We start from the raw sequence: 23,751 nt of genomic DNA, 5'->3' as shown, positions 1-23,751 counted from the left end.
CTTATGTAACTTGTCACCAACATCTATATTGGGTAACAATTGCAGACAGGCTCACTTTACAGGTGATACACTGGGATCCCTCTCATGTTCAGAGTGTTATTCTCTTACAGGCATGCACTCTGTTGATAGATCTCAGTAAAAAAAAAAAAAAAAATGCTACAACCGAGGCAAGATATATACACACACACACACATATACATACACATATATATATATATATATATATATATATATATACACACACATATATATATATATATATATATACACACATATATATATACACATATATATATATATACACATATATATATATATAATGGTTGTCTCTAGTTTGGCTGGTAATCTATACACTTTAGAGAAAAGACAAACTTCAATGGGTTTGGCCGACTGTCTTGAGTGTATGGCTGCCTCCCGACTCTCCCCTGACAGATGATGCCAGGGAGTGAAAAGGGGCGGTTTGATTTTAACTTCCCACACCTTCAGCCTTTGAGCCCCTGATACCAAGTTAGGATACTGTGTAAAATACCTATATAGCCTCTGTGCACCACTTTTTTTTTTCCCCTTTTGATGCAGAGGACCTACACCCGGAAGTGCTGTAGTGCAAGTCTTTTTTTCTTTTACTATTGTCTCTGACCTTTCTAGGCATTCCATTTTGCCAAAAACAATATGTCATAAGTCACTGGCCTCCATAGAGGCTTGGCTATGCTGCAGTGGGTGGGTAAATGGCATTATTTCAATACATTTCCTCCCTGCTATACGCCCACCACAGCATAGCAATGCCCCACTGGAGACAATGTGATGACATATTGGGGGAGATTTATCAAGACCTGTCTAGAGGAAAAGTTGCTGACTTGCCCATAGTATCAGATCACTTCTTTCATTTCTAAAAAGTCCTCTGAAAAATGAAAGAAGAGATCTGATTGGTTGCTATGGGCAACTTAGCAACTTTTCCTCTGGACATGTTTTGATAAATCACCCTCATTGTCTCTAGCTACGTGGATTGCTGGGAAAGAGACAACAATAAAATACAAATAAAAACTCTTGCACTATTTTCACTTCCACATGTCGGTTTTGTGCATGAAAATGGGACAAAGCCGCACATGAGGGTAATAGAAGCATATTACACAGAATTATTACCTGGCATCATGGGCTCAAAGGCTAACGGAAAAAAACTGCCAGTAGCTAGACACTCACTTCTTATGACAGGAAGCGCTAGCTGTCATTTAACCCTTTAGATGCCATGATCAATTCTGATCACAGCATCTGAAACGAAAGTAAATGCTGCTAAAAGTGAGCCCTCATACATCCCTGTGTACGGAATATAAAAAAAATTATAGAGGTCATAAAAAGACAATTTTATGCATACCAATTTTGTTATATGCATACCAAGTAGTACAATAATAAAAAAAAACTATTTAAATTGGCTACTTCTTTAATCGCATTGACCTACAGAATAAAGCTAATGTATCATTTGTAAACATTGCAAAATTGCTGCTGTCTTTAAAATTTCTTCCCACAGATATTTTTTTTGTTTCGGCATACATTTTATGGTAAAATGAAAGATGTCATTTCAAAGTACTATTTGCTGCGCAAAAAAACAAGCCCTCGTATGGGTCTGTAGATGAAAAAAATGTATGTCTCTTAACACCTTAAGTACTCAGGGCCTACCTCTACATCCCGAGTCCCGTAACCGGGGTTTAAAGCGTTCTCACGAGCGGAGAATGCTTCAAACCCAGTGGGTCCCAGGACCCAGGGTTAATGCCGGGCACCCTTTAGATGCGGCGATCAAAGTTGATTGTGGCGTCCAAAGTGAAAGTAAAATTATCTCGGCAGCTCAGCAGAGCTGATCGGAACTATCGCAACAGAATTGCGATGTCCCGAGCAGCTTACTGGATGACAGGAGGGTCCTCACCTGGTTGGAGCAGCAGAGTGATGATAACACTGATCAATGCTATGCTATGGCATAGCATTGATCAGTGTATGCAATCAGAAGATTGCATGGCATAAAAAAGGGCAAAAAAAAAAGTAAAAAGTGTAAAAAAAAAAAAAAGAGAATAAGTGTGAATAAGCCCCCCTAATAAAAGTTTGAATCACACCCTTTTTTCTATGTTTTAAATAAAATAATGTAATAAAAAAATCATCATATGTGGCACCGCCGCGTGCTTAAATGTTCTAATATAAGGTTAGCTAACCCACACGGTCCATGGCATACACGTAAAAAAAATCCCAAAGTACAAAATTGTGCATTTTTGGTCACTGTAAACCATAAAAATATTAATAAAAAGTGATAATATGCCCCGCTCCCTTATTGAAAGTCTATGGGAGGGGGCATGATGGCTACCACACCCCCTCCAGGGCCGTGACGTCACGAACCGCCGACCCCTGCATCGTGAGTCATCAGGCACGGAGCAAACTTCAGCTCAGATGACTAGGGGCTGCAGGAGAGATTGCGGGGGTCCCCAGCGGCAGGACCCCCGTAATCAGACATCTTATCCCCTATCCTTGGATAGAGGATAAGATATCTAGGGGCGCAGTACCCCTTTAAAGGTTTCAACCAAGTCCCACCCTAATGATGGGCAGGTATCAGCTGGCATAAGGACTAGTGTCGAGCGTGAATATTCAAATTGCTAATTTTTACCGCAAATATCGGCACGTCGCGATTTTGCGAATATTTAGAATATAGTGATATATATTTGTAATGGCTCACATGAGTCAAGCAATAATACAAAATTACAAAGCAATTTCACACCTGAAATGTGCCATTCCTGTATACAAGGGTAAAAATAACCATCAGACAACTAAACTAAAGCTGCACAATTGCAATAATAATTTATCATTACTGATATTTCTTCCTGATTTTACACAAAGTGCACATTTTCAAGGACAATTTTTCAGCTGTCAAGTAGATTTGTATAAGCAACTTCCACACTTAGTGTGAAACATGATCATAAGCCTATTTATACATGACTTGTTCATACTGAAAATCTTCTGGTGTTTTTTAGTTCTTCTTTGTATCAAATAAGGCAGTAATGATATGCTTTCTACCAAGCCAGATGTAGCCATCAAGTTGATAAAAGTGTTGTCTGGTTTAGAAAACCATTTTAATGATCTTTTGGCAGCTTTTTTTTTTTTTTTTTGTTATTTATGAATCAAAGTGTACGTTGGCTAGTAAGAGGAATGAGACAAATCCAGGAGACAAGCTGGGAACTGACAATCAGGTCGAACTACAAATACCAGGTGAGAAAAAAGTTGGCAACTCTATTGAGACCTATGTTTGCGAAATTCGCTATGTTCTTTCTTTTTTTCATGCAAAAATTTGTAATGAAATTCGCATAGCGCACATGCGCAATTATATATTTCACCTAAAAGAAGGGAGGGACCAGTGTCCAGTCTGGAAGTGCCGATATTCGTATAGATATTCACATAAAATATTCATATAAATTTGCATAAAAAAACAAATGTTCGTCATTATGAATATATATCACTATATTCTAAATATTTGCGAAATTTCGAAGTGCCGATATTGGCGGTAAAAATTTGCATCTCGAATATTTGCGCTCAACGCTATTGAGAACATGTCAAAAAACAGTACAAAAATAAAACCCTTTTAAAGTGGTACTCAGGTGGAAAGCATTTTTTTTTTTTTAAATCAACTGGTGCCAGAAAGTTAAACAGATTTGTAAATTATCCAAAAACGCAACAGAGAAGGGGAGAGCACTCTTAAGAACAATATCACCTTATGCCAGTAGTACGGTCCTCAACAACCTATGTCATAGTTTCCTGCGGGGTGCACATACAACAGTATGAAGTATCCAATGTAAATAGAAAAAGAAGCATGTACCTGCACTCACCGCAAAGCAGAGATAGTCAGGTGTGGAGATTCGGTGACGGGGTGCCAGATCTCGGCATTGGTGCTGGCGTGTGGCGCTCGGAGGCTACGCCAGCAGTTTCGAAGAGCCCCGAAGAGCAGTTTCGCACGTAAGTGCGTGCTTCTTCCGGCCTCGAAGAGGCCGTAAGAAGCACGCACTTACGTGTGAAACTGCCGGCGTAGCCTCTGAGCGTCACACGCCAGCGCCCTTGCCGAGATCCGGCACCCCGTCACCGAATCTCCACACCTGACTGTCTCTGCTTTGCAGTGAGTGCACGTACGTGCTTCTTTTTGTATTTAGATTTGTAAATTACTTCTATTAAAAAATCTCAATCCTTCCAGTACTTATTAGCTGCTGAATACTACAGAGGAAATTATTTTCATTTTGGAACACAGAGTTCTCTGCTGAATCACGAGCACAGTGCTTTCTGCTGACATCTCTGTCCATTTTAAGAAGTGTCCAGAGTAGGAGGAAATCCCCATAGCAAACATATGCTGCTATGGACAGTTCCTAAAATGGTCAGAGATGTCAGCGGAGGGCACTGTGATCATGATCTCAGCAGAGAGCTCTGTGTTCCAAAAAGAAAATAATTTCCTCTGTAGTATTTAGCAGCTAATACGTACTGGAAGTAATAGAAGTAATTTACAAATCTGTTCAACTTTCTGGCACCAGTTGACTTAAAGAAAAAAAGTTTTCCACCGGAGTACCTCTTTAACATAAAGGCGGGGGGGGGGGGGGGGGGTTTATCATTTCCTGTGCCAGTGCAGAGTTTGAGAAAACTTTTTCTTTTTCTGTGCAAAGAATATTGCACAAAGTGAGAGTTTGCACAACATTTTTTGCACGAAGTATGGTCTTTCGCAAACAAAATAGAAATTATGTGCATGTGCAGAATATGATAAATTGCCCCCCCACTCCCCCCACCCAGAAGTGTTTTTCATAAAAAAAAAATTCTGACCCACATTTACTAAGACTGTCTAATTTGTAGACAACAAACGTCAAATCCATTTATTACAATGTATCCAGCTTTGGAACAACAATAAGTAATATTAGTGCCTGCAAGATGCACGTTGGCTAAAATAATTATTTAGTCTTGACACATACCGATGAGACCAGTGGGTTGAGGTTTTTTAATCTGCAAGAGGCACATGGTGGATAGTAAATGTAATTTTCTTTCGTACGAAATATCAGCAATTTTTGGATTTATTTTGTTCTGTTTTTTTTTTTTTTTTCTCAATTTATCGGGAAGTTTCATTAACATGATATTCATTTTTTTCTTCCCGCCTTCTTAATGCCATAACTTTTACATTTTTCCAACTACAGAAGCATATGAGAGTTTGTTTTTGCACAACCAATTGTGCTTTCTAATTGCATCACTTATGTTACCATAAAATGTATGACAAAACCAAAAAAATATTATATGGGTGAGGAAATTAAAAAGAAAATCACAATTTTGCACATTTTGGAGGGTTTAACCTGTTGAGGACAGAGGGCGTACAGGTACTCACTCTCGTCCCAGTACATAAGGACGGAGTGCGTACCTGTACGCCCTCTGTATTTTTGATCACCACACTCGTCGGGCAGTGATCAGAAGAGGATGCCTGCAGGCATCCTGTTACATTGCCCAGGGGTGATTCTGGGTCATATGGGTCACCGGTGACCCAATGACCCGTAAAATTAGGGTGATCAGTAGTGTTCGAGACAGTGCCGATCACCCTGAAGGGATAGGAGTGCCACCCCTCCTATCCCTGATATTGGTAGGTTAGAAGCGACCGACCAATAGCAGAACGGAGGTGGGGCAGGGGTTAAAGTTCAATTCCCCCGCTCTGCCCACCCATGGGTGTCCAGGCAGAGCGGGGGGGGGGGGGGGGAACGGTGGCGCTTACCAGGTCCAGGCAGCAGTTTGAGGCAGGCAACAGCAGAATTGTGATCCAGGCGGCAGTGGCGCCAATGTGATCTGTTTGCTGTCTTCTGTTTGCTGTCTGGGTATGGTGGGAGTTGTAGTTTCACAAGATCTGGAGGGTTACAGTTTGGAGATCACCGGCAGGTGGTCTCTAAACTATGGCCCTCCAGATCTTACAAAACTACAACTCCCAGCATGCCCAGACAGCCATTTGCTTGTGCATGCTGTGAGTTGTAGTTTTGCAAGATCTGGAGGGTTACAATTTGGAGATCACTGTGCAGATCTTGAAAAACTACAACTCAAAGCATGCACAAACAAATGGCTGTCTGGGCATGCTGGGAGTTGTAGTTGTGTGCCACCAGCTGTTGCATAACTACAACTCTCAGCATGCACTGACAGACCGAGCATTCTGGGAGTTGTAGTTTTGCCACAGCTGGAGGCACACTGGTATGGAAACACTGAGTTAGTCTGTTATGTAGTTCAGTGTTTCTCCACCAGTATGCCTCTAGCTGTGGCAAAACTACAACTTATAGTTTTGCAACAGCTGGAGGTTTGATTCCCCCTCCCCCACCTAGAGGGTACACTCACACTGGTGGTGGTTTACATTGAGCTTCCCAATGCAAGTTCGAGCTGCGGCAAATTTTTCACAGCAGCTCAAACTCCCAGCGGGAAACAGGCTATGAACCCCCACCCATGGGAATGTACCCTAAAAATACTACACTTCAATAACACAAAACAAAGAATAAAACACTACATACACGCACCCTTACACTGTCCCCCATCCCCCAAATAAAAATGAACAACGTCTCGTGCGGCAGTGTTTCTAAAACGGAGCCTCCAGCTGTTGCAAAACAACAACTCCCAGCATTGCTGGAGAGCCATTGGCTGTCCAGGCATGCTGGGAATTTTGCAACAGCTGGAGACACCCTGTTTGGGAAACACTGCCATAGGGTATTTTTGGTGGAGAAGGCAAGCGCCATGCTTGCATCTGGTTCTGCCCCTTTGCAAATCCCCAATTTAGGCCTCAAATGTGCATGGCACTCTCTCACTAGGGAGTACAGTAAACCTTAATATGCCACAGGTGTTTGACAAATTTTCGTTAAAGGTGGACATGGAAATTAAAAATTAGATTTTTTTTTTACACTGAAATGCTGGCGTTACCCAATATTTTTAATTTTCACAAGAGTTAAATTAAAGTAGAATATGTCACACAAAAAAACTGTTCAGATTTGCAAAAATTGTGGTCATACTTAGACTCAAAATGGGCTTTGTCCCCAAGGGGTTAAAATTGCCCTATTTTGAACAGGTAAGGGGTTGTATGAGGGCTCATTTTTGGCACTGTGATCTTTAGTTTTTTGGGTACCACGTTTGTGTATATGATTTTTTAATCGCTTTTTATAAAAAAAAAATATTCAGAATGCGATGTGCCCAAAAGCAGCAATTTTATACTTTGTTGTTTTTTCGGTTTGCGAACCGCAAACGCGAACTTCCGCAAAAGTTTGCGAACCGGGCAAACCGCCATTGACTTCAATGGGCAGGCGAATTTTAAAACCCACAGGGACTCTTTCTGGCCACATTAGTGATTTAAAAGTTGTTTCAAGGGGACTAACACCTGGACTGTGGCGTGCTGGAGTGGGATCCATGGAAAATGACAGTTGATGCAGAGTCTGGTTATAATCCATAAAGGGCATAAATCACCTAACATTCCTAAATGGTTTGGAATAACGTGCTTTAGCCCCCTTTAGGCAGCACATAGAGCCCCCTTTAGGCATCACATAGTTAGATCCCCCCTTTAGAAAGCACAGATTCCCTCATATTAGGCAGCACATAATTAGAGCCCCCCTTTAGGCAGCACTGGTTTTATTTCACAGCCCAAATTTTTTTTATTTTTTATTTGAACAATTGTCACACCAAATGTGATTTGCACTAGTGTGACAATGAGCAAAAAAGGTTGCCAGCGGAGTTCACCTTTTAAGCAGAGGTCCCCAACCAGGGTGCCTCCAGCAGTTGAAAGACACACGGACTGAACTTATAGCCCTTTTAATACTGTAGTAAGTTGCTTGAAGGAAATTAAGTTTTACACCGGAGTACCCCTTTTAACCAGCGGTTCCCTCCCAACCAGGGTGCCTCCAGCTGTTGCAAGACACACGGACTGATATTTGAGCCCTAAAAAGGGCTTTTTTGGGTGCTGTCCTTAAAGCAGATGTTAGACTAGTGCTTTAGGAGTAAAGTGGACTCTGAATACACCACCTAGCAGCAACCTTGCTATCGCTTTCCCTATTACAGCAGGAGCAACTTCTCTGTCCCTCCACTTTCTAAGCCTGCAGCATGCTGAATGAAGGTAAAAGGGTGTCTGTGCAGGAGGTAGGAGGGTCTGGAAGGGAGGGACTGCTGCTGATTGGCTGTAATGTGTCTGCTGACTCTGACTCACAGGGTCAAAGTTTACCGCAATGTTAAAGTATAGGGGGCGAATCGAACTTCACATATGTTCGCCCGGCAATGCGAACGCGAATATGCTAAGTTCGCCGGGAACTGTTCGCCCGAGGACAATTCGCAACATCTCTATTGCTAATACTGTTCAGTGCTATGCATAGGCAAAGCACTGATCAGCACTATCAGGAATCTACTTCTCTGGTCTGCTAGAAGGCAGACCAGAGAAGAAGACCCTGTTAGAGTGACTGGAATCAGGTAAGGAGACTTCCGAGCCGCCGCATTGCCACAGATGCTGTGATCAGTATTAATCACTCATCTGAGGGGTTAATGGCAGACATCAGCATGATCACTGATGTACAGCATTACCAATGGGTCCCATCATGGATGAAGAGAGTGTAGCTTTTGCACTTCCTTCATATACGTATATACGTATATGTAAATATACGCCCTGGTGCATTAAGTACCATGGCACAAGGACATACATTTATGTCCAATGTCTTTAAAGGGTTAAACTTTTATTAGGGAACAGGCTTATTCACATTTATTAAAATACTCCTGGATAGAAAAGAAGGATAAATCAAAACCTCCGTACTCAGTGCAATATTCAGAAGCCCTATTGTGAATGAATGGAGCACTAGCCGTGCATACCCTGGTCGTGCACTACATTCATTTTTAACTGGTCTTGTAATTGGTTGTGGTTCCAGTGTTCGGACCCCCACCAATCAACTTGTCCTCACAATACTGTAGATAGGGGATCACTTTGGGAATACCCTTTTAATATAACCAATCTGTATTGTCTGTGATGTGAGGTTGAATTTTTTTGGCATTAAACTACAGCAAGATTTTAGTTTGTAACCACACATGCCCTGCAATTTTTTTTTATAAATGTCTCTATTTCAAAGAAGAAGCTTAGTTTATTTCAGCAAGGGCAAGCCTGCCTCCATCATAACTCTTTAGATTTTGATTTAGATTTTGCAGGCTTTATACATTCTGACTTCTTAGGGTTCAGACTTGAGCAGAATAAAATACAGATGCATCCCAAAATCTCTCTTCATACAGATGGATCTCAGTCAGAGTCAAGGCCTACAAAGTAAATCTGAGCCCTGATTTGTTTTGACAGCTAGGATTTTCCATTCTGCCTTTCTGCTATTAGGTTTGATCTTTTCAAAATTGACTTCATGTAAGACACAGATAAATCAAGAGACATGAGATGCAAAGTGGCAGCAAAGTCTATTGTTTCAACCTGTAGTAAAAGCATCAGAGTATTATAGACTGTTCATCACAAAGCTGGAAATGATCAGGCTCTGCAAGTTATCCTAAAATGCTTACCTGACAGACATTTCCTCCTTGAACTAGGTATTATTTAATATTTCCACAAAATCCTCCACTTGCTATATTCATTTCTTTTACAAATGGCAACTATAAAAGCACAGCTGTTTGTCTTAAATCATACACTAAATCTCATTCTGAGCCACTATAAAGATGGTATTACAGGATGGCCACAGTAGACATCAGCCAGATGAGAATTTATGAAATGATGTGTGTTTCTCTGTATAGAAACAAGTGGGTGGAATAATACAAATCAGGTGGAATGTACAGAACACTTAGTTTGATGTACTGCATTAAAAAGTTACGCCTTAAAGAAAAATATACTTGAGTCTCAACAGAGCTGAGAGATTACATGAATTTCGTAAATTTTCTACCAGTGCTCCTTATTTTAACACAGAACTATCTCCCACTTTTTATTACATTAATTTTATTCAAAGGGGTTATATATTTATTTTTATGATAGACCATCAATATTAGATTGTTGGGGGTCTTGCCACATACCTGCCCCCTCCCCCATACTACCCCATACTATTTGCAGCACTGGGGTAAGGTTTTACAAAATGTACAATCCATTTATGCATTCAATTGGTTATTTAAGAGGCTGCAGTGCTTAAATTAGTGCCACAACCTCTATAAACAGGTATTCAATGAGGGGGGCCATGACTAAGACCCTGCCAATCTAATATTGATGGCCTATTTTAAAGGGGTTATCCAAGAAAAATTTATATTATATTATATATATATAATATATTATATATATTATATATATATATAATATATTATATATATATATATATAATATATTATATATATATTATATATATATATATAATATATTATATATATATATATATATATATATATATATATATATATATATATATATATATATATATATATATATATATATATATATATTATATATATATATATATATAATATATTATATATATATATATATAATATATTATATTATATTATATATATTATATTATATATATATATATATAATATATTATATTATATTATATATATTATATTATATTATATTATATATATTATATTATATTATATATATTATATTATATATTATAATATATATATATATATATATATTATAATATATATATATATATATATATATATATATATATATATATATATCTCTCTCTCTCTCTCTCTCTCTCTCTCTCTCTCTCTCTCTCTCTACTGGCTCCAGAAAGTAAAACATTTTTGTAAATTACTTCTATTAAAAAAATCTTAATCCGTTCAGTAGTTATGAGCTTCTGAAGTTAAGGTTGTTCTTTTCTGTCTAAATCCTCTCTGATGACACCTGTCTCGGGAAACGCCCAGTTTACAAGCAAATCCCCATAGCAAACCTCTTCTAAACTGAGCGTTTCCCGAGACAGGTGTCATCAGAGAGCACTTAGACAGAAAAGAACAACCTTAACTTCAGAAGCTCATAAGTACTGAAAAGATTAAGATTTTTTTATAGAAGTAATTTACAAATCTGTTTAACTTTCTGGAGCCAGTTGATATATATAAAAAAGATTTTTTTTTCCTGGAATACCCCTTTAAGGATAGATCATTTTAAATGCTGAATAACCTTTGTAATAAAATAACTGTGCTGAGAAAAGGGAGAGATATGGTGAAGGGCGTGGAGCACAAGTCTTCACACAAATCATCATCACCAACACCCCAGTGTCATTGTTACACCACAGTAGTAGGGAAGTTTTACTGTGAGGCCAGGTATTTTTCAGCCACCAATGGAGAGTCTGCTCCACAGCTTTGTATAACAATAACAATAGCTGTTACAGCATCTAAGGTTAGGCAGAAGGAAAAGCCCCCCCCCCCCCCCATGACAAGGTTGTTGGGTTATTATTAGAGATGAACAAACTTTTGAAAAATTCAATTTGGACAATTAGCGGAGTTTTCCGAAAAAATTTGGTTTGATCCGAATTTATTTGTGGCAAATCTATATTAAAAATGGCTATTTCTGGACGACAGAGCCTCATTAGGGGTGTAGAACACTTTGCTTTGTTCTAATACAGCAAAATAATAATGATATTCAGTATGACATGCATATTACAGGCATTGCTTTTAGAATCACTGCAGCAGAGCATGTGACAGAGCCTGGAGATGGCATCAGTATGAGGAGAACATATAGTGGCTGAAAGGCACAGCCTGGAGTTGGCAGAAGCATGAGGAGACCGTATAGTGGCTGAATGATACAGCGTAGAGGTGTTGGCCGCATGAGGAGACAATATAGTGGATGAATGACACAGCGTTGAGGTGTTGGCCACATGAGGAGACCATTTAGTGGCTGAATGACACAGCCTGTAGTTGGCAGCAGCATGAGTAGACACTAGGGCTTCACAATCTCTAAGATTAAAAGATGAATTTTAAAATGTAAACTAAAGATTAATGGTAGATAGTGCTATCATAAACATTTTTAGGCCCAGGCCCAGCAGCATCAGTATACCATATATTGGGTGAATGACAGCCTGGAGGTGGCTAAATCATGAGGAGACCATACAGTGGTTGAATTGCACAGCCTGGAGGTGGCTGAAGCATGAGGAGAGACCATATAGTGGCTGAATGGCTCAGAATGGAGGTGTTGGCAGCATGAGGAGACCATAATCTGTCAGAATGACACAGCCTGGAATTGGAATTTAAGGTAATGTCCCAGGCCCAGCAGCATCGGTAAACCATATAGTGGCTGAATGGCACAGCCTGGGGGTGGCTGAATCATAAGGAGACCTTATAGTGGCTGAATGGCACAGCCTGGAGTTGGTGGCAGATGAGGAGACAATAGGGCCTCATGTCTAAGAACAAAAGATGAATTTTGAAATTTCCATTGAAGATGTATGGTACCTAGTGCTACCATAAACATATATTATAGGTAATGTCCTAGGTCCAGCAGCAACACTTAACCATGTATTTGCTGAATAACGTAGACTGAAGCTGGCTGAAGCATCAGGAAACCATATATTGGATGAATGGCACAGCCTGGAGGTGTCTGAAGCATCAGTAAACCATATATTGGATGAATGACACAGCATGGAGGTGTTGGCAGCATGAGGAGACCATATAGTTGCTGAATGACACGACCTGGAGCTGGCAGCAGCATGAGTAGACACTAGCGCCTCACAATCCCTAAGACTAAAAGATTAATCTTGAAATTTAAATTGAAGATATATGGTAGTGCTACCATCAAAAAATGTTAGGCCCAGGCCCAGCAACATCAGTAAACCATATATTGGCTGAATGACACAGCCTGGAGGTGGCTGAATCATGAAGAGATCATATAGTGGCTGAATGGCAAAACCTGGAGTTGGCTGAAGCACGAGGAGACCATATAGTGTCTGAATGGCACAGCCTGGAGTTGGCAGAAGCATGAGAAAACCATTGAAATTTAAGATTTTGAAATCTAATTTTAAGATTTTGAAATTGAGGATTTTGAAATTGAAATTTTAACTCCCAAGTTTTAGTGTCCACGGTGTGAGGGTACATAGGAAGGAATTTAACAAGGAGTCACATATAGTATGAGGAGACCATATAGTGGCTAAATGACTGCCTGGAGTTTGTGGCAGCATGAAGAGACCATATAGTGGCTGAATGGCACAGTCTGGAGTTGGCTGAAGCATGAGGAGACCATATAGTGGCTGAATGGCACAGCCTGGAGGTGGCTGAAGCATGAGGATACCATATAGTAGCTGAATGAGACAGCCTGGAGGTGGCAGCAGAAGCATCAGGAGTCCTGAAAGTGACCCTAATGCAGAGGAATTACTGAAACTGGGGACAAGCACCTAAATTATGTTTTGCAATATCCATGGCAACACAATGAGAGAGCCTGGAGGTGGTAGCATCAGCATGAGGAAACCATAGAACTGCTCAATTAAAGAGTCTGGAGGTGGCAGCATCAGCATGAAGAGACCATAGAGCAGCACAAATAGAGAGCTTGGAGGTGGCAGCATCAGCATGTGGAGACCATATTGCAATACAATGACAGACCCTGGAGGTGGTAGTATCGGCATGAGGAGACCATAGAGCAGAACAATGAGAAAGCCTGGAGGTGGCAGCATCAGCATGAGGAGACCATATGGCAGCATAATGACAGTGCCTGGAGGTGGTAGCATCAGCATGAGGAGACCATATGTTGGCACAATGACAGATCGTGGAGGAGGTAGCAATAGCATGAGAAGAACAGAGCTGCATAATGAGAGAGTCTGGAGGTGGCAGCATCAGCATGAGGAGACCATATGGCGGCACAATGACAGAGCCTGGAGGTGGTAGCATTAGCATGAGACCACCATAGAGCAGCACAATCACAGAGCCCTGAAGTGGCACTGTGCACGTCCTGGCAATACTCTGCCTGACATGCTTATTGCGTATATCAGGGGAGTTCAATACGCTTCACTATGCTTAAAACAGTATTTGTCTAGAACAGCTGTCCTTTCACAGTATATAGGCCCTTGACAGATTAACAGGTACAAAATAGTACACTACTTAGATGTATGTATGTGGTATGCACTTATGAGGGCAGAAAAATGCGCTACAGTACACTTAAAAAAGTATCTGAGTAAAAACACAAGCTGGTGAGTACTTTTGCCTGGACTATCGCAGCATGTGGGCCCTTGACAGATTAACAGGTAAAAAATAGTACACTACTTCAATGTAGGTATGTGGTATCAGGTATGCACTTATGAGGGCAGAAAAATGCAGTTTAGTATGCTTAAAAAAAAGTATTTTAGTAAAACACCTGCCAGTGATTACTTTTGCCTGGACTTTCCCAGTATGTAGGCCCACGACAGATTAGCAGGTAAAAAAATAGTACACTACTTAGAGATGTAGTTATGTGGTATGCACTTATGAGGGCAGAAAAATGTGCTACCAAATGCTTAATGAACGCATTGGAGTAAAACTCCAGCCGGTGATTACTTTTGGCTGTCCTTTCACAGTATATAGGCCCTTGACAGATTAACATGTACAAAATAGTACATTACTTAGATGTACATATGTGGTATGCACTTATGAGGGCAGAAATATGCGCTACATTACACTTAAAAAAGTAAGTGAGTAAAAACACAAACCGGTGAGTACTTTTGCTGGGACTTTCACAGTATGAAGGCCCTTGACAGATTAACAGGTTTAAAATAGTACACTACTTAGATGCAGATATGTGGTATGCAATTATGGGGGCAGAAAAATGTGCTACAGTATGCTTAAAGGGGTATTCCGTTTGAAAACTTTTTTTCTTTTTTAAATCAACTGGTGCCAGAAAGTTAAACAGATTTGTAAATTACTTCTATCAAAAAAATCTTAATCCTTCCAGTACTTATTAGCTGCTGAATACTACAGAGGAAATCCTTTTCTTTTTGGAACACAGAGCTCTCTGCTGAATCACGAGCACACTGCTCTCTGCTGACATCTCTGTCCATTTTAAGAACTGTCCAGAGTAGTAGAAAATCCCCATAGCAAACATATGCTGCACTGGACAGTTCCTAAATTGGACAGAGATGTCAGCAGAGAGCACTGTGCTAGTGATGTCAGCAGAGAGCACTGTGTTCCAAAAAGAAGAAAATTTCCTCTGTAGTACTCAGCAGCTAATAAGTACTAAAAGGATTAAGATTTTTTAATCGAAGTAATTTTACAAATCTTTTTATCTTTCTGGCACCAGTTGATTTAAACAAAAAAAAAAAAAGTTTTCCACCGGAGTACCCCTTTAATAAATGTATTGGAATAAAACACCAGCCTGTGATGACTTTTGGCTGACCTTTCACAGTATGTATGTGTTTAGTATGCACTTATGAGGGTAGAAAAATGCGCTACAGTACACTTGAAAAAGTATCTGAGTAAAAACACTAGCTGGTGAGTACTTTTGGCTGTCCTTTCACAGTATGTAGGCCCTTGACAGATTAACAGGTACAAACAAGTACACTACTTAGATGTACATATGTGGTATGCACTTATGAGGGCAGAAAATGCACTACTGTATGCTTCAAAAATTATTTGAGTAAAACAACAGCCGGTGATTACTTTTGGCTGTCCTTTCACAGTATATAGGCCCTTGACAGATTAACAGGTACAAAATAGTACACTTATTAGATGTACATATGTGGTGTGCACTTATGAGGGCAGAAAAATGCGGTACAGTACGCTTAAAAAAAACATATTTTTGCACAACACCAGCAGTACACAACAGTGCTGCAACACAAAATAGCTGTGTACTAAACACAAAATTGCTAAATTATTCCTGCATCCTCTGCTAAGGTTCATGAAGTTGAGGCAGCTTGTTGGAATGTGTGAGGCAACATACAGTTAGCTGCACCTCTCTGTAATACAATGCTGAAGAAAGTGTCTGGGAGGTTAATGGCTGCAGTAAAAATCATTTTCAGTGAAAAATACACTGCTCTCTGTACACCAGAACGCTGATGTGACTAGGATGTGAAACGCTGCTGGAATGAGCTTTTCTGTGTAACACACACACAGCTATGTTCGTCCAATCTGTATGCAGTGTAATGAATGATATGATGAGCCGCAAAATGGTTGCCGAATATATAGCGCTGTAACATCACAGGGGTGACTGGCTGCTGATAGGCTGCATCCTGGATGTGATTCAGGATCATCCCGCCTACTTCCCGTCCTGCCTTGCCTTCCCACCTTCCCAGCGTTCCTTGCCCCATTTACTGACATGTATATCCACCATTTTAGATGCCCTGGAGCCTGGAACGCTATAAATGGAGTTTAATGAAGCGATTTGCACGATAGAATCGTGGAGATTTTCACTTTCATTGCAAATCGAATATTTAATGAAATTTGTATCAAATTGGGTTTGTCAGCTTCGATTCGCTCATCTCTAGTTGTTATGGTAGCCAGAGGGTTAGCACTCCTACTACAGGGTAGAAAAGGAGTTCGGTAAAATTACAGTACAATGTCATACTTAAGTGATCAAGAAATTACATATTTAAGTCTCCATGCTTATCCTCAGTGTACAGAGCCCTGCTAGTCCTCAGTGTACAGAGCCCTGCTTGTCCTCAGTGTACAGAGCCCTGCTTGTCCTCAGTGTACAGAGCCCTGCTTGTCCTCAGTGTACAGAGCCCTGCTTGTCCTCAGTGTACAGAGCCCTGCTTGTCCTCAGTGTACAGAGCCCTGCTTGTCCTCAGTGTTCAGAGCCCTGCTTGTCCTCAGTGTTCAGAGCCCTGCTTGTCCTCAGTGTTCAGAGCCCTGCTTGTCCTCAGTGTTCAGAGCCCTGCTTGTCCTCAGTGTTCAGAGCCCTGCTTGTCCTCAGTGTTCAGAGCCCTGCTTGTCCTCACTGTAAAGAGCCCTGCTTGTTCTCAGTGTACAGAGCCCTGCTTGACCACTCTCACTTCCTATATTTGGTCTCCTCATAGAGAACCACAGACAAAAGCATTAGCGACAAAAATATACATAATTGTTTTAACCAATGTATCTTACAAATATACATTTAATGGTATCATCTACATTATATAAAAAAGTTTGTTAACGACAGGTACACTTAAAAAAAAAGTTTGACATGTTGTAGAGACATGTGAAAAGTTTTGATTGATTGCTAGAATAAGCAGGAGGAAAAAAGCATTATAAGGAGAAAAACATGTGAAGTGTGCTCTCTACTAGCTCTGTCCTATGTGACCAAGGCAAGTTACAACATAAGTCTATGGGATTGTCTTGGTCAGCAGCACAAAAGCCTTCAGCTAAATGCTTCTATCCTGCTTTTTGTAGTAATTGTTGGGGTATGAACACACAGCAACAGGTACTTTTTAAAACTTACAAAAATATATAGCCCTTTTAAGCCTAGAGCCATGATATTGCTGTTTATCTAGGTGTTTCCATGGTTTCAACATGTATTGTGATTTAATACTACCTAGGTTTATTATGAATAAGAAGAAAATGGAATAGTGAAATCATGTTTAGCTTCTCCGATTAATTGTGTTATCCATCTCTGGAGCCCTTGTTTCTGTGTTATCAGAAAATAATTATAAAACAAGCCAGACACATAACACACTCAAGTAATAGTACAGAGCTGCCTATTGACATGTTTTTCCATTAACAATATTGTAAATCCAATGGTTTGTGCTCCAAAGGGAGAAGTAGGCTTTGTTTTATTGCTCCACTGACCTTCGTGGGATTGCTGGCATTGAATAAATCCAGTCAAGATAAACCACAAAATGTCACATAAAGGAATGAATTTTCACTCTGCTAATGTGTAGTATTTTCTTTTAATAAATAATGTATTTATTGCATTACCTTCTAAGTGATCCTTGTAAAACATTATTAAGCACTATTCAAAGGTCACCACTTGCAAATGTGACCTCCATTGTAAAATGATCCAAAGAATATTAGCGATATTTAGGGTTCAGTGATTTAGCAGTCATAGATTGAGGCCGGAAATCTTTTCCTTACGCTTGCTGTATTTTCAGGATTAAACAAAGGGAGTTATTGCACTTAGTGCACTTCTCACTCTTATTAGGACATAGCTACTGATCGCACATAGAGAAATCTACACGCCTTTAACGCCTTAACAACACCGACAATTTTGGCCTCTTATGCACGTTTGATTGTACTTTGTAATGTTACCTTTCATTTTAACATAAAAAGTAACATAGCATTACAAACAGTAACATAAAAAGCAAAAAAAGAATATTGGACTTGAGTCTCCACTTCTTTACATGCTGTGATGCACTTCACGGATCATGTTGGCAGCCGCAACATCTGTATGTTTGGAGGTTTTGACCATTACAAGTTCATGCTCAAAACCTAACTCCTACACAATGTAACATGTCATTGTGAGCTTAAAGCACATGTACTATATTTGGAAAAATATATTAAGATATGAACACATTACACCCATGGAAGCTTTAAGGGCAAACCATTTTGAATCCATTTTGAATCCGGTTATTAGTGGTGTACCCCAAGGTTCAGTACTGGGCCCGCTGTTTAATTTATTTATCAATGATATAGAGGATGGTATTAACAGCTCTGTTTCTATCTTTGCAGATGACACCAAGCTTTGTAGCACAGTACAGTCTATAGAGGATGTGCATAAGTTACAGGATGACTTGGATAGACTAAGTGTCTGGGCATCCACTTGGCAAATGAGGTTCAATGTGGATAAATGTAAAGTTATGCATCTGAGAACTAATAACCTGCATGCATCGTATGTCTTAGGGGGGATTAAACTGGCAGAGTCACTGGTAGAGAAGGATCTGGGTGTACTTGTAAATCACAGACTACAGAATAGCATGCAATGTCAGGCTGCTGCTTCCAAGGCCGGCAGGATATTGTCATATATAAAAAGAGGCATGGACTCGAGGGACAGGGACATAATACTCCCCCTTTATAAAGCATTGGTACGGCCTCACCTGGAATATGCTGTTCAGTTTTGGGCACCTGTCCATAAAAGGGACATTGCAGAGTTGGAAAGGGTGCAGAGACGTGCGACTAAACTAATATGGGGCATGGAACATCTTAGCTATGAGGAGCGATTAAAGGAGTTACAATTGTTTAGTCTTGAGAAGAGACGTTTGAGGGGGGATATGATAAACGTATATAAGTATATTAATGGCCCATACTAAAAATATGGAGAAAAAAAACTGTTCCAGGTTAAACCCCCCCAAAGGACGAGGGGGCACTCCCTCCGTCTGGAGTAGAAAAAAGTTTAGTCTCAAGGGGCGACACGCCTTCTTTACCATGAGAACTGTGAATTTATGGAAAGGTCTACCTTAGGAACTGGTCACAGAAGGAACAATTAACAGCTTTAAAACAGGATTAGATACATTCCTGGAACAAAACAACATTAATGCTTATGAATATAAAATCCCATCCCTTCCCCAATATTGCGCCACACCCCTACCCCTTAATTCCCTGGTTGAACTTGATGGACATATGTCTTTTTTCGACCGTACTAACTATGTAACTATGTAACTATGCATTAACAAAGAGTTGGTCTACCCTTTGTCGTTTTAACAGCTTCATCTCTTCTGGGCAGACTCTCTACAAGATTTTGGAGTTTGTCTGTGGAAATTTTTGCCCATTCATCCAAAAGGGCATTTTTGAAGTCTGTCAATTATGTTGGATGAGAGAGACTGACTCACAATCTCTGTTCTAGTTCATCCCAAATGTGTTAAATAGAGTTGAGATTAGGGCTCTGTGTGGGCCAGTGAAGTTTTTTTCTCACCAAATTAACTCAACTATGCATTTATGGACCTTGTTTTGTGCACTGGAGCACAAACTGTACCTAAAAAGTTGAAAGTATACCATTGTCATAAATGTTCACAGAACAGCTCTATTCTGCTCTAGAATAGTGTTGGGCACGAATATTCGCATTTCGAATTTTTATCGTGAATATCGCAAATTCGCAAATTTGTGAATAATTTGCAATTTCGTGAATATATATTTGCTATATATTCGCATATTCCTTCCTTTCACTTGTGGGCCAATTAAAATGATGCAAATACACTTGTCAGAGGTTATCAATAACGTTTCTAGCAACCAATAGTAAAGTGGCCCACCCCCTCACTTTTTTCTTCCTCGAATACAGGAATATGCAAATATGCGAATATTCACATATGTGAATATAACAAATACGTGAAATTAGAGAATATAGGAGGAATATTCGTCAATATATTTGCAAAATATTGCAAATTCGAATATGGCCAATGCCGCTCATCACTACTCTAGAACCCAGTGGTGTTTTGCTTTCCACCAATCTATCTGATGTTTAGCATTCTGCTTAGTCATGTAAGCAGCGCTAAAGTCCTGCAGGAATGTGTGGGAACTAAATTCCTGCACTTTTTTTTCATAGCAGGACCAGCCCTTGAGTGGAAATCTTGGGTGAGTTCCCATACTTTGTTTCCCCAGGACTTGACCCCTGGATGTAAGGCTTACATGCAGCTGCATGCCATGGAAACTTATGCCATGTAGCTTCCAGCGCACCATTACTCTGCTGATTTTAATGCTAGATAAGGTTTGGAATATTGCAGTTATTGAGTCTGTGGGTCAATATACTATCCACATCAGCACTCAGCAATCCATTTCTGTAATCCTCCATGGTTTACTTGTGGTTCTTAAAAGCTTCTAATTTTCAATAATACCCCTCACAGTTGTAACTACACTGACTTGTTGCTGTTTTGGCATCCTATTACAGTACCACATTGGAATTCAGTGAGCTTCAGTGAGGTAGAGTCCAATCCTTATGTCTTTATAGTAAAATTTACCAGATTAAATCATTTTCAGATATCTACAAAATTTACCAACTACTGGTACTTCAATTCCAGAGAATTTAAAGGGAAATATTGTTAACATACTTAAAGATATGGATCTTCAAGGTGAAATTAATTTAAAAAAAAAGCTATATTATTAAAATTCAGTAAAATGAAAGTCGGGTGAATAATAAGCCCATCCACTCTGGAAGAACATAGTGTGGAGTGATATTCATCTTAAGATACATAACTGTGATGAATACTATCTACCTCCTGCTATCTGGTCAAATATCAGAAACATTTCTTATATAGAAATATTACTTCAACAAAGCCATATTCTCCTGTTAATGATAAAAGCACTGCTAGCATATTCAGCATAAAAGAACAATTGTTTGTGTTTATGAATAGCTCCCACAATATACAGTACTTTTACTGCACTATAGGTACTATACATTGAACATGTCGAATTGTCCATAGTCTACACAAAATCTATGGGTTATGTAATATATTGAAAACATTTAAAAATACTGAGTTTTATTTCCATTGTCAATACAACTAAGTATCGTACAGCAAAAAAAGAACTAAAATATCCAATTCAGCAGTATTTTAACAGTTCAAAATGAAGCAGAATAATTCCATATCCACTCTCTGGTTTAGCCAAGCAGCCATTAAGTAACTATAAAAAAAAATATATATATAAAATATATATAAAATATATATATATATATATATATATATATATATATATATATATATATATATATATATACATATACATATACATATACACATATATACACACACACATATATACACTGATATATATATACATACATATATACACACACACACATATATACACTGATATATATATATACATACACATATATATATACACTGATATATATACACATACATACACACAAAGGAGAAGACTGTAGCACTCCAGTAGGATGAAAGTGAATGTGGCTTTATTCCAATTCAAACATCAAGGCAACATTTCAGCTGCACGCAGGCAGCCTTTATCAAGCCTGGCTTGATAAAGGCTGCCTGCGTGCAGCTGAAACGTTGCCTTGATGTTTGAATTGGAATAAAGCCACATTCACTTTCATCCTACTGGAGTGCTACAGTCTTCTCCTTTATACATTTGAAGTGTCTCCCGTGACCTGGGATTCCGGCCGTTTGCACCCACCTTCTACTTCTATCTCTGAGAGTGCTGCTATATATATATATATATACACTCACCTACCACAAGGAAGTGCCTACTCTGTCAATCAGTGGCTAAGATAGGTACTACCTTGTGTAAAGACCGAGACCAGAAAAGGGAACCGGAGTAAAACTGGACACCACTGAAATGATGCTGGCAAGGGATTGGGGTAGGCAAGTACACATTTTTTTCATTGTTTTTACTTCAGTCTGACATTTACATCTTTTATTTTATGCTAAAAGGGTTCCGAAGATAACCCCTTTAACTGAAGCCTCCATCAATGTGCACAATGATGTTATTAGTCCTAGCTGCTTAACTAGCAAATAACACTGTAGCTTCAATGCCAGCATTCATTGTACTCCCTAAAAATGTCTTAGCTGCCTATAATTCAGAGTACTTCATAAGTGTGCCTTCAAAAAGAAACGATACAGCATTACTGTCATTTGAAAAAAATAATTAAAAAAAAAGGATTCAAAGTGATCAAAATTCACATTTTCTATGGAACACTACTACAGCTAACCCCCTTAACTCCTCATAATGTTCTATTGATAGAAAAATGTTAAACTGAGTGTCAGAATATGACAATTAAAAGCAAAGGTGTTTGTGTGTGTGTGTGCTCGCTACCTCTAAAACATACACAAGGACAGGAAGTAATCCAGAGTGGAACTGGACATCATTGGAATGGTATAAATAAGAGAAGGGAAAGGTGAGTAAACTTTTTTTTATTGTTTTTTCTTTATATCAAGGTGAACTCTCTAAAAAAAAGATATACAAAAAAGATTGATGCTCAGAAAGGAGAAAATAACTAAAAATGCCATAATCAAACTTATTGTAACAGAAACAATCTGTCAAGGCCACAACGTTTTACAGTACATTAGCTCAAGGTTCAAAGGTAGGTGACAATCGATACCCATATTCTGCACCCTTTTCTGCAGAATATGGGTTGTCCTCAGTGGAGGGCTGTGGAAACAAATACTGAACAGCAGATAAGCTCACATTCTACATCATATAGCTATGATGTAGTGTTCATAGAGTACTATAGAAAGCATGACAAAACTGTGATACATTTAGTGAGCTGAAATAAATCACATCTTCGTCTGTGCATTCCATGACAGAGTAGAAAAAGTAATGCATACCTTGTATGGCCCTTGATTGAATCCACAGTAGGTGCTCTCCATGGTGTAGCTTCTTAAAACACGCATGTCATGCCATACCACAACACGGGCTGTTGATGCTCTTGCCTTTTCTACTAAAAAGTTGCTGTGTGACATTGAGAAAGCAGGAGCGATCTTATCCAGAATTTTGGGTAAAGTCTAAATGAGATATTGACAAAAGAAAAAAAAAATACAATAAAAAGTTTCAAAATTTTAATCATTTATACTAAGCTAAGGTAAAATTCATAGAGAAAATGTTCTGCTATGTTTGGCAATGAGAGAACAGGTCCCTCAAGTACAATTGGTGGTATGCTCTCATATGGGTCTGTAGGTGGGAAATTGAAAGTGTTATGGCCATTAGAAGGTGAGAAGGAAAAAATAAAGTACAAAAATGAAATAAATCACTGTGTTCGTAAAGGGGTACTCCACCCCTAGACATCTTATCCCCTCTTCAAAGGGTAGGAGATAATATGTCTGATTGCGGGGGGGGGCACCATGCGATCTCCGGGCTTGCACCCTACTGTTCTGAATAATAGAGGGGGGTGGCGTGATGTCACGACCACGACCACCTGAAGCCGGCATTTTGAACATAGTGTTCAGAATGCCAGTTTAATGGCCCAGAGATCGCGGGGAT

General features: G+C 39.3%; 1 protein-coding gene across 1 annotated transcript in view; it reads right to left on the bottom strand.

Moving 5' to 3' along the window:
* Positions 1 to 23,751, bottom strand: part of AGBL1 (AGBL carboxypeptidase 1) — a 791,487-nt gene that overhangs the window by 315,058 nt on the left and 452,678 nt on the right. The window contains exon 21 of the mRNA XM_056571891.1: positions 23,100 to 23,276. Coding sequence (XP_056427866.1) covers positions 23,100 to 23,276 — 177 coding nt within the window. The remainder of the gene's footprint in view (positions 1 to 23,099; positions 23,277 to 23,751) is intronic.

The sequence above is a fragment of the Hyla sarda genome, chromosome 4 (genome assembly GCF_029499605.1).
Source record: "Hyla sarda isolate aHylSar1 chromosome 4, aHylSar1.hap1, whole genome shotgun sequence".
NCBI classification, from domain to species: domain Eukaryota; kingdom Metazoa; phylum Chordata; class Amphibia; order Anura; family Hylidae; genus Hyla; species Hyla sarda.
The sequence above is the reverse complement of the archived record's forward strand: the minus strand, read 5'-3'. Positions and strand labels throughout refer to the sequence as shown.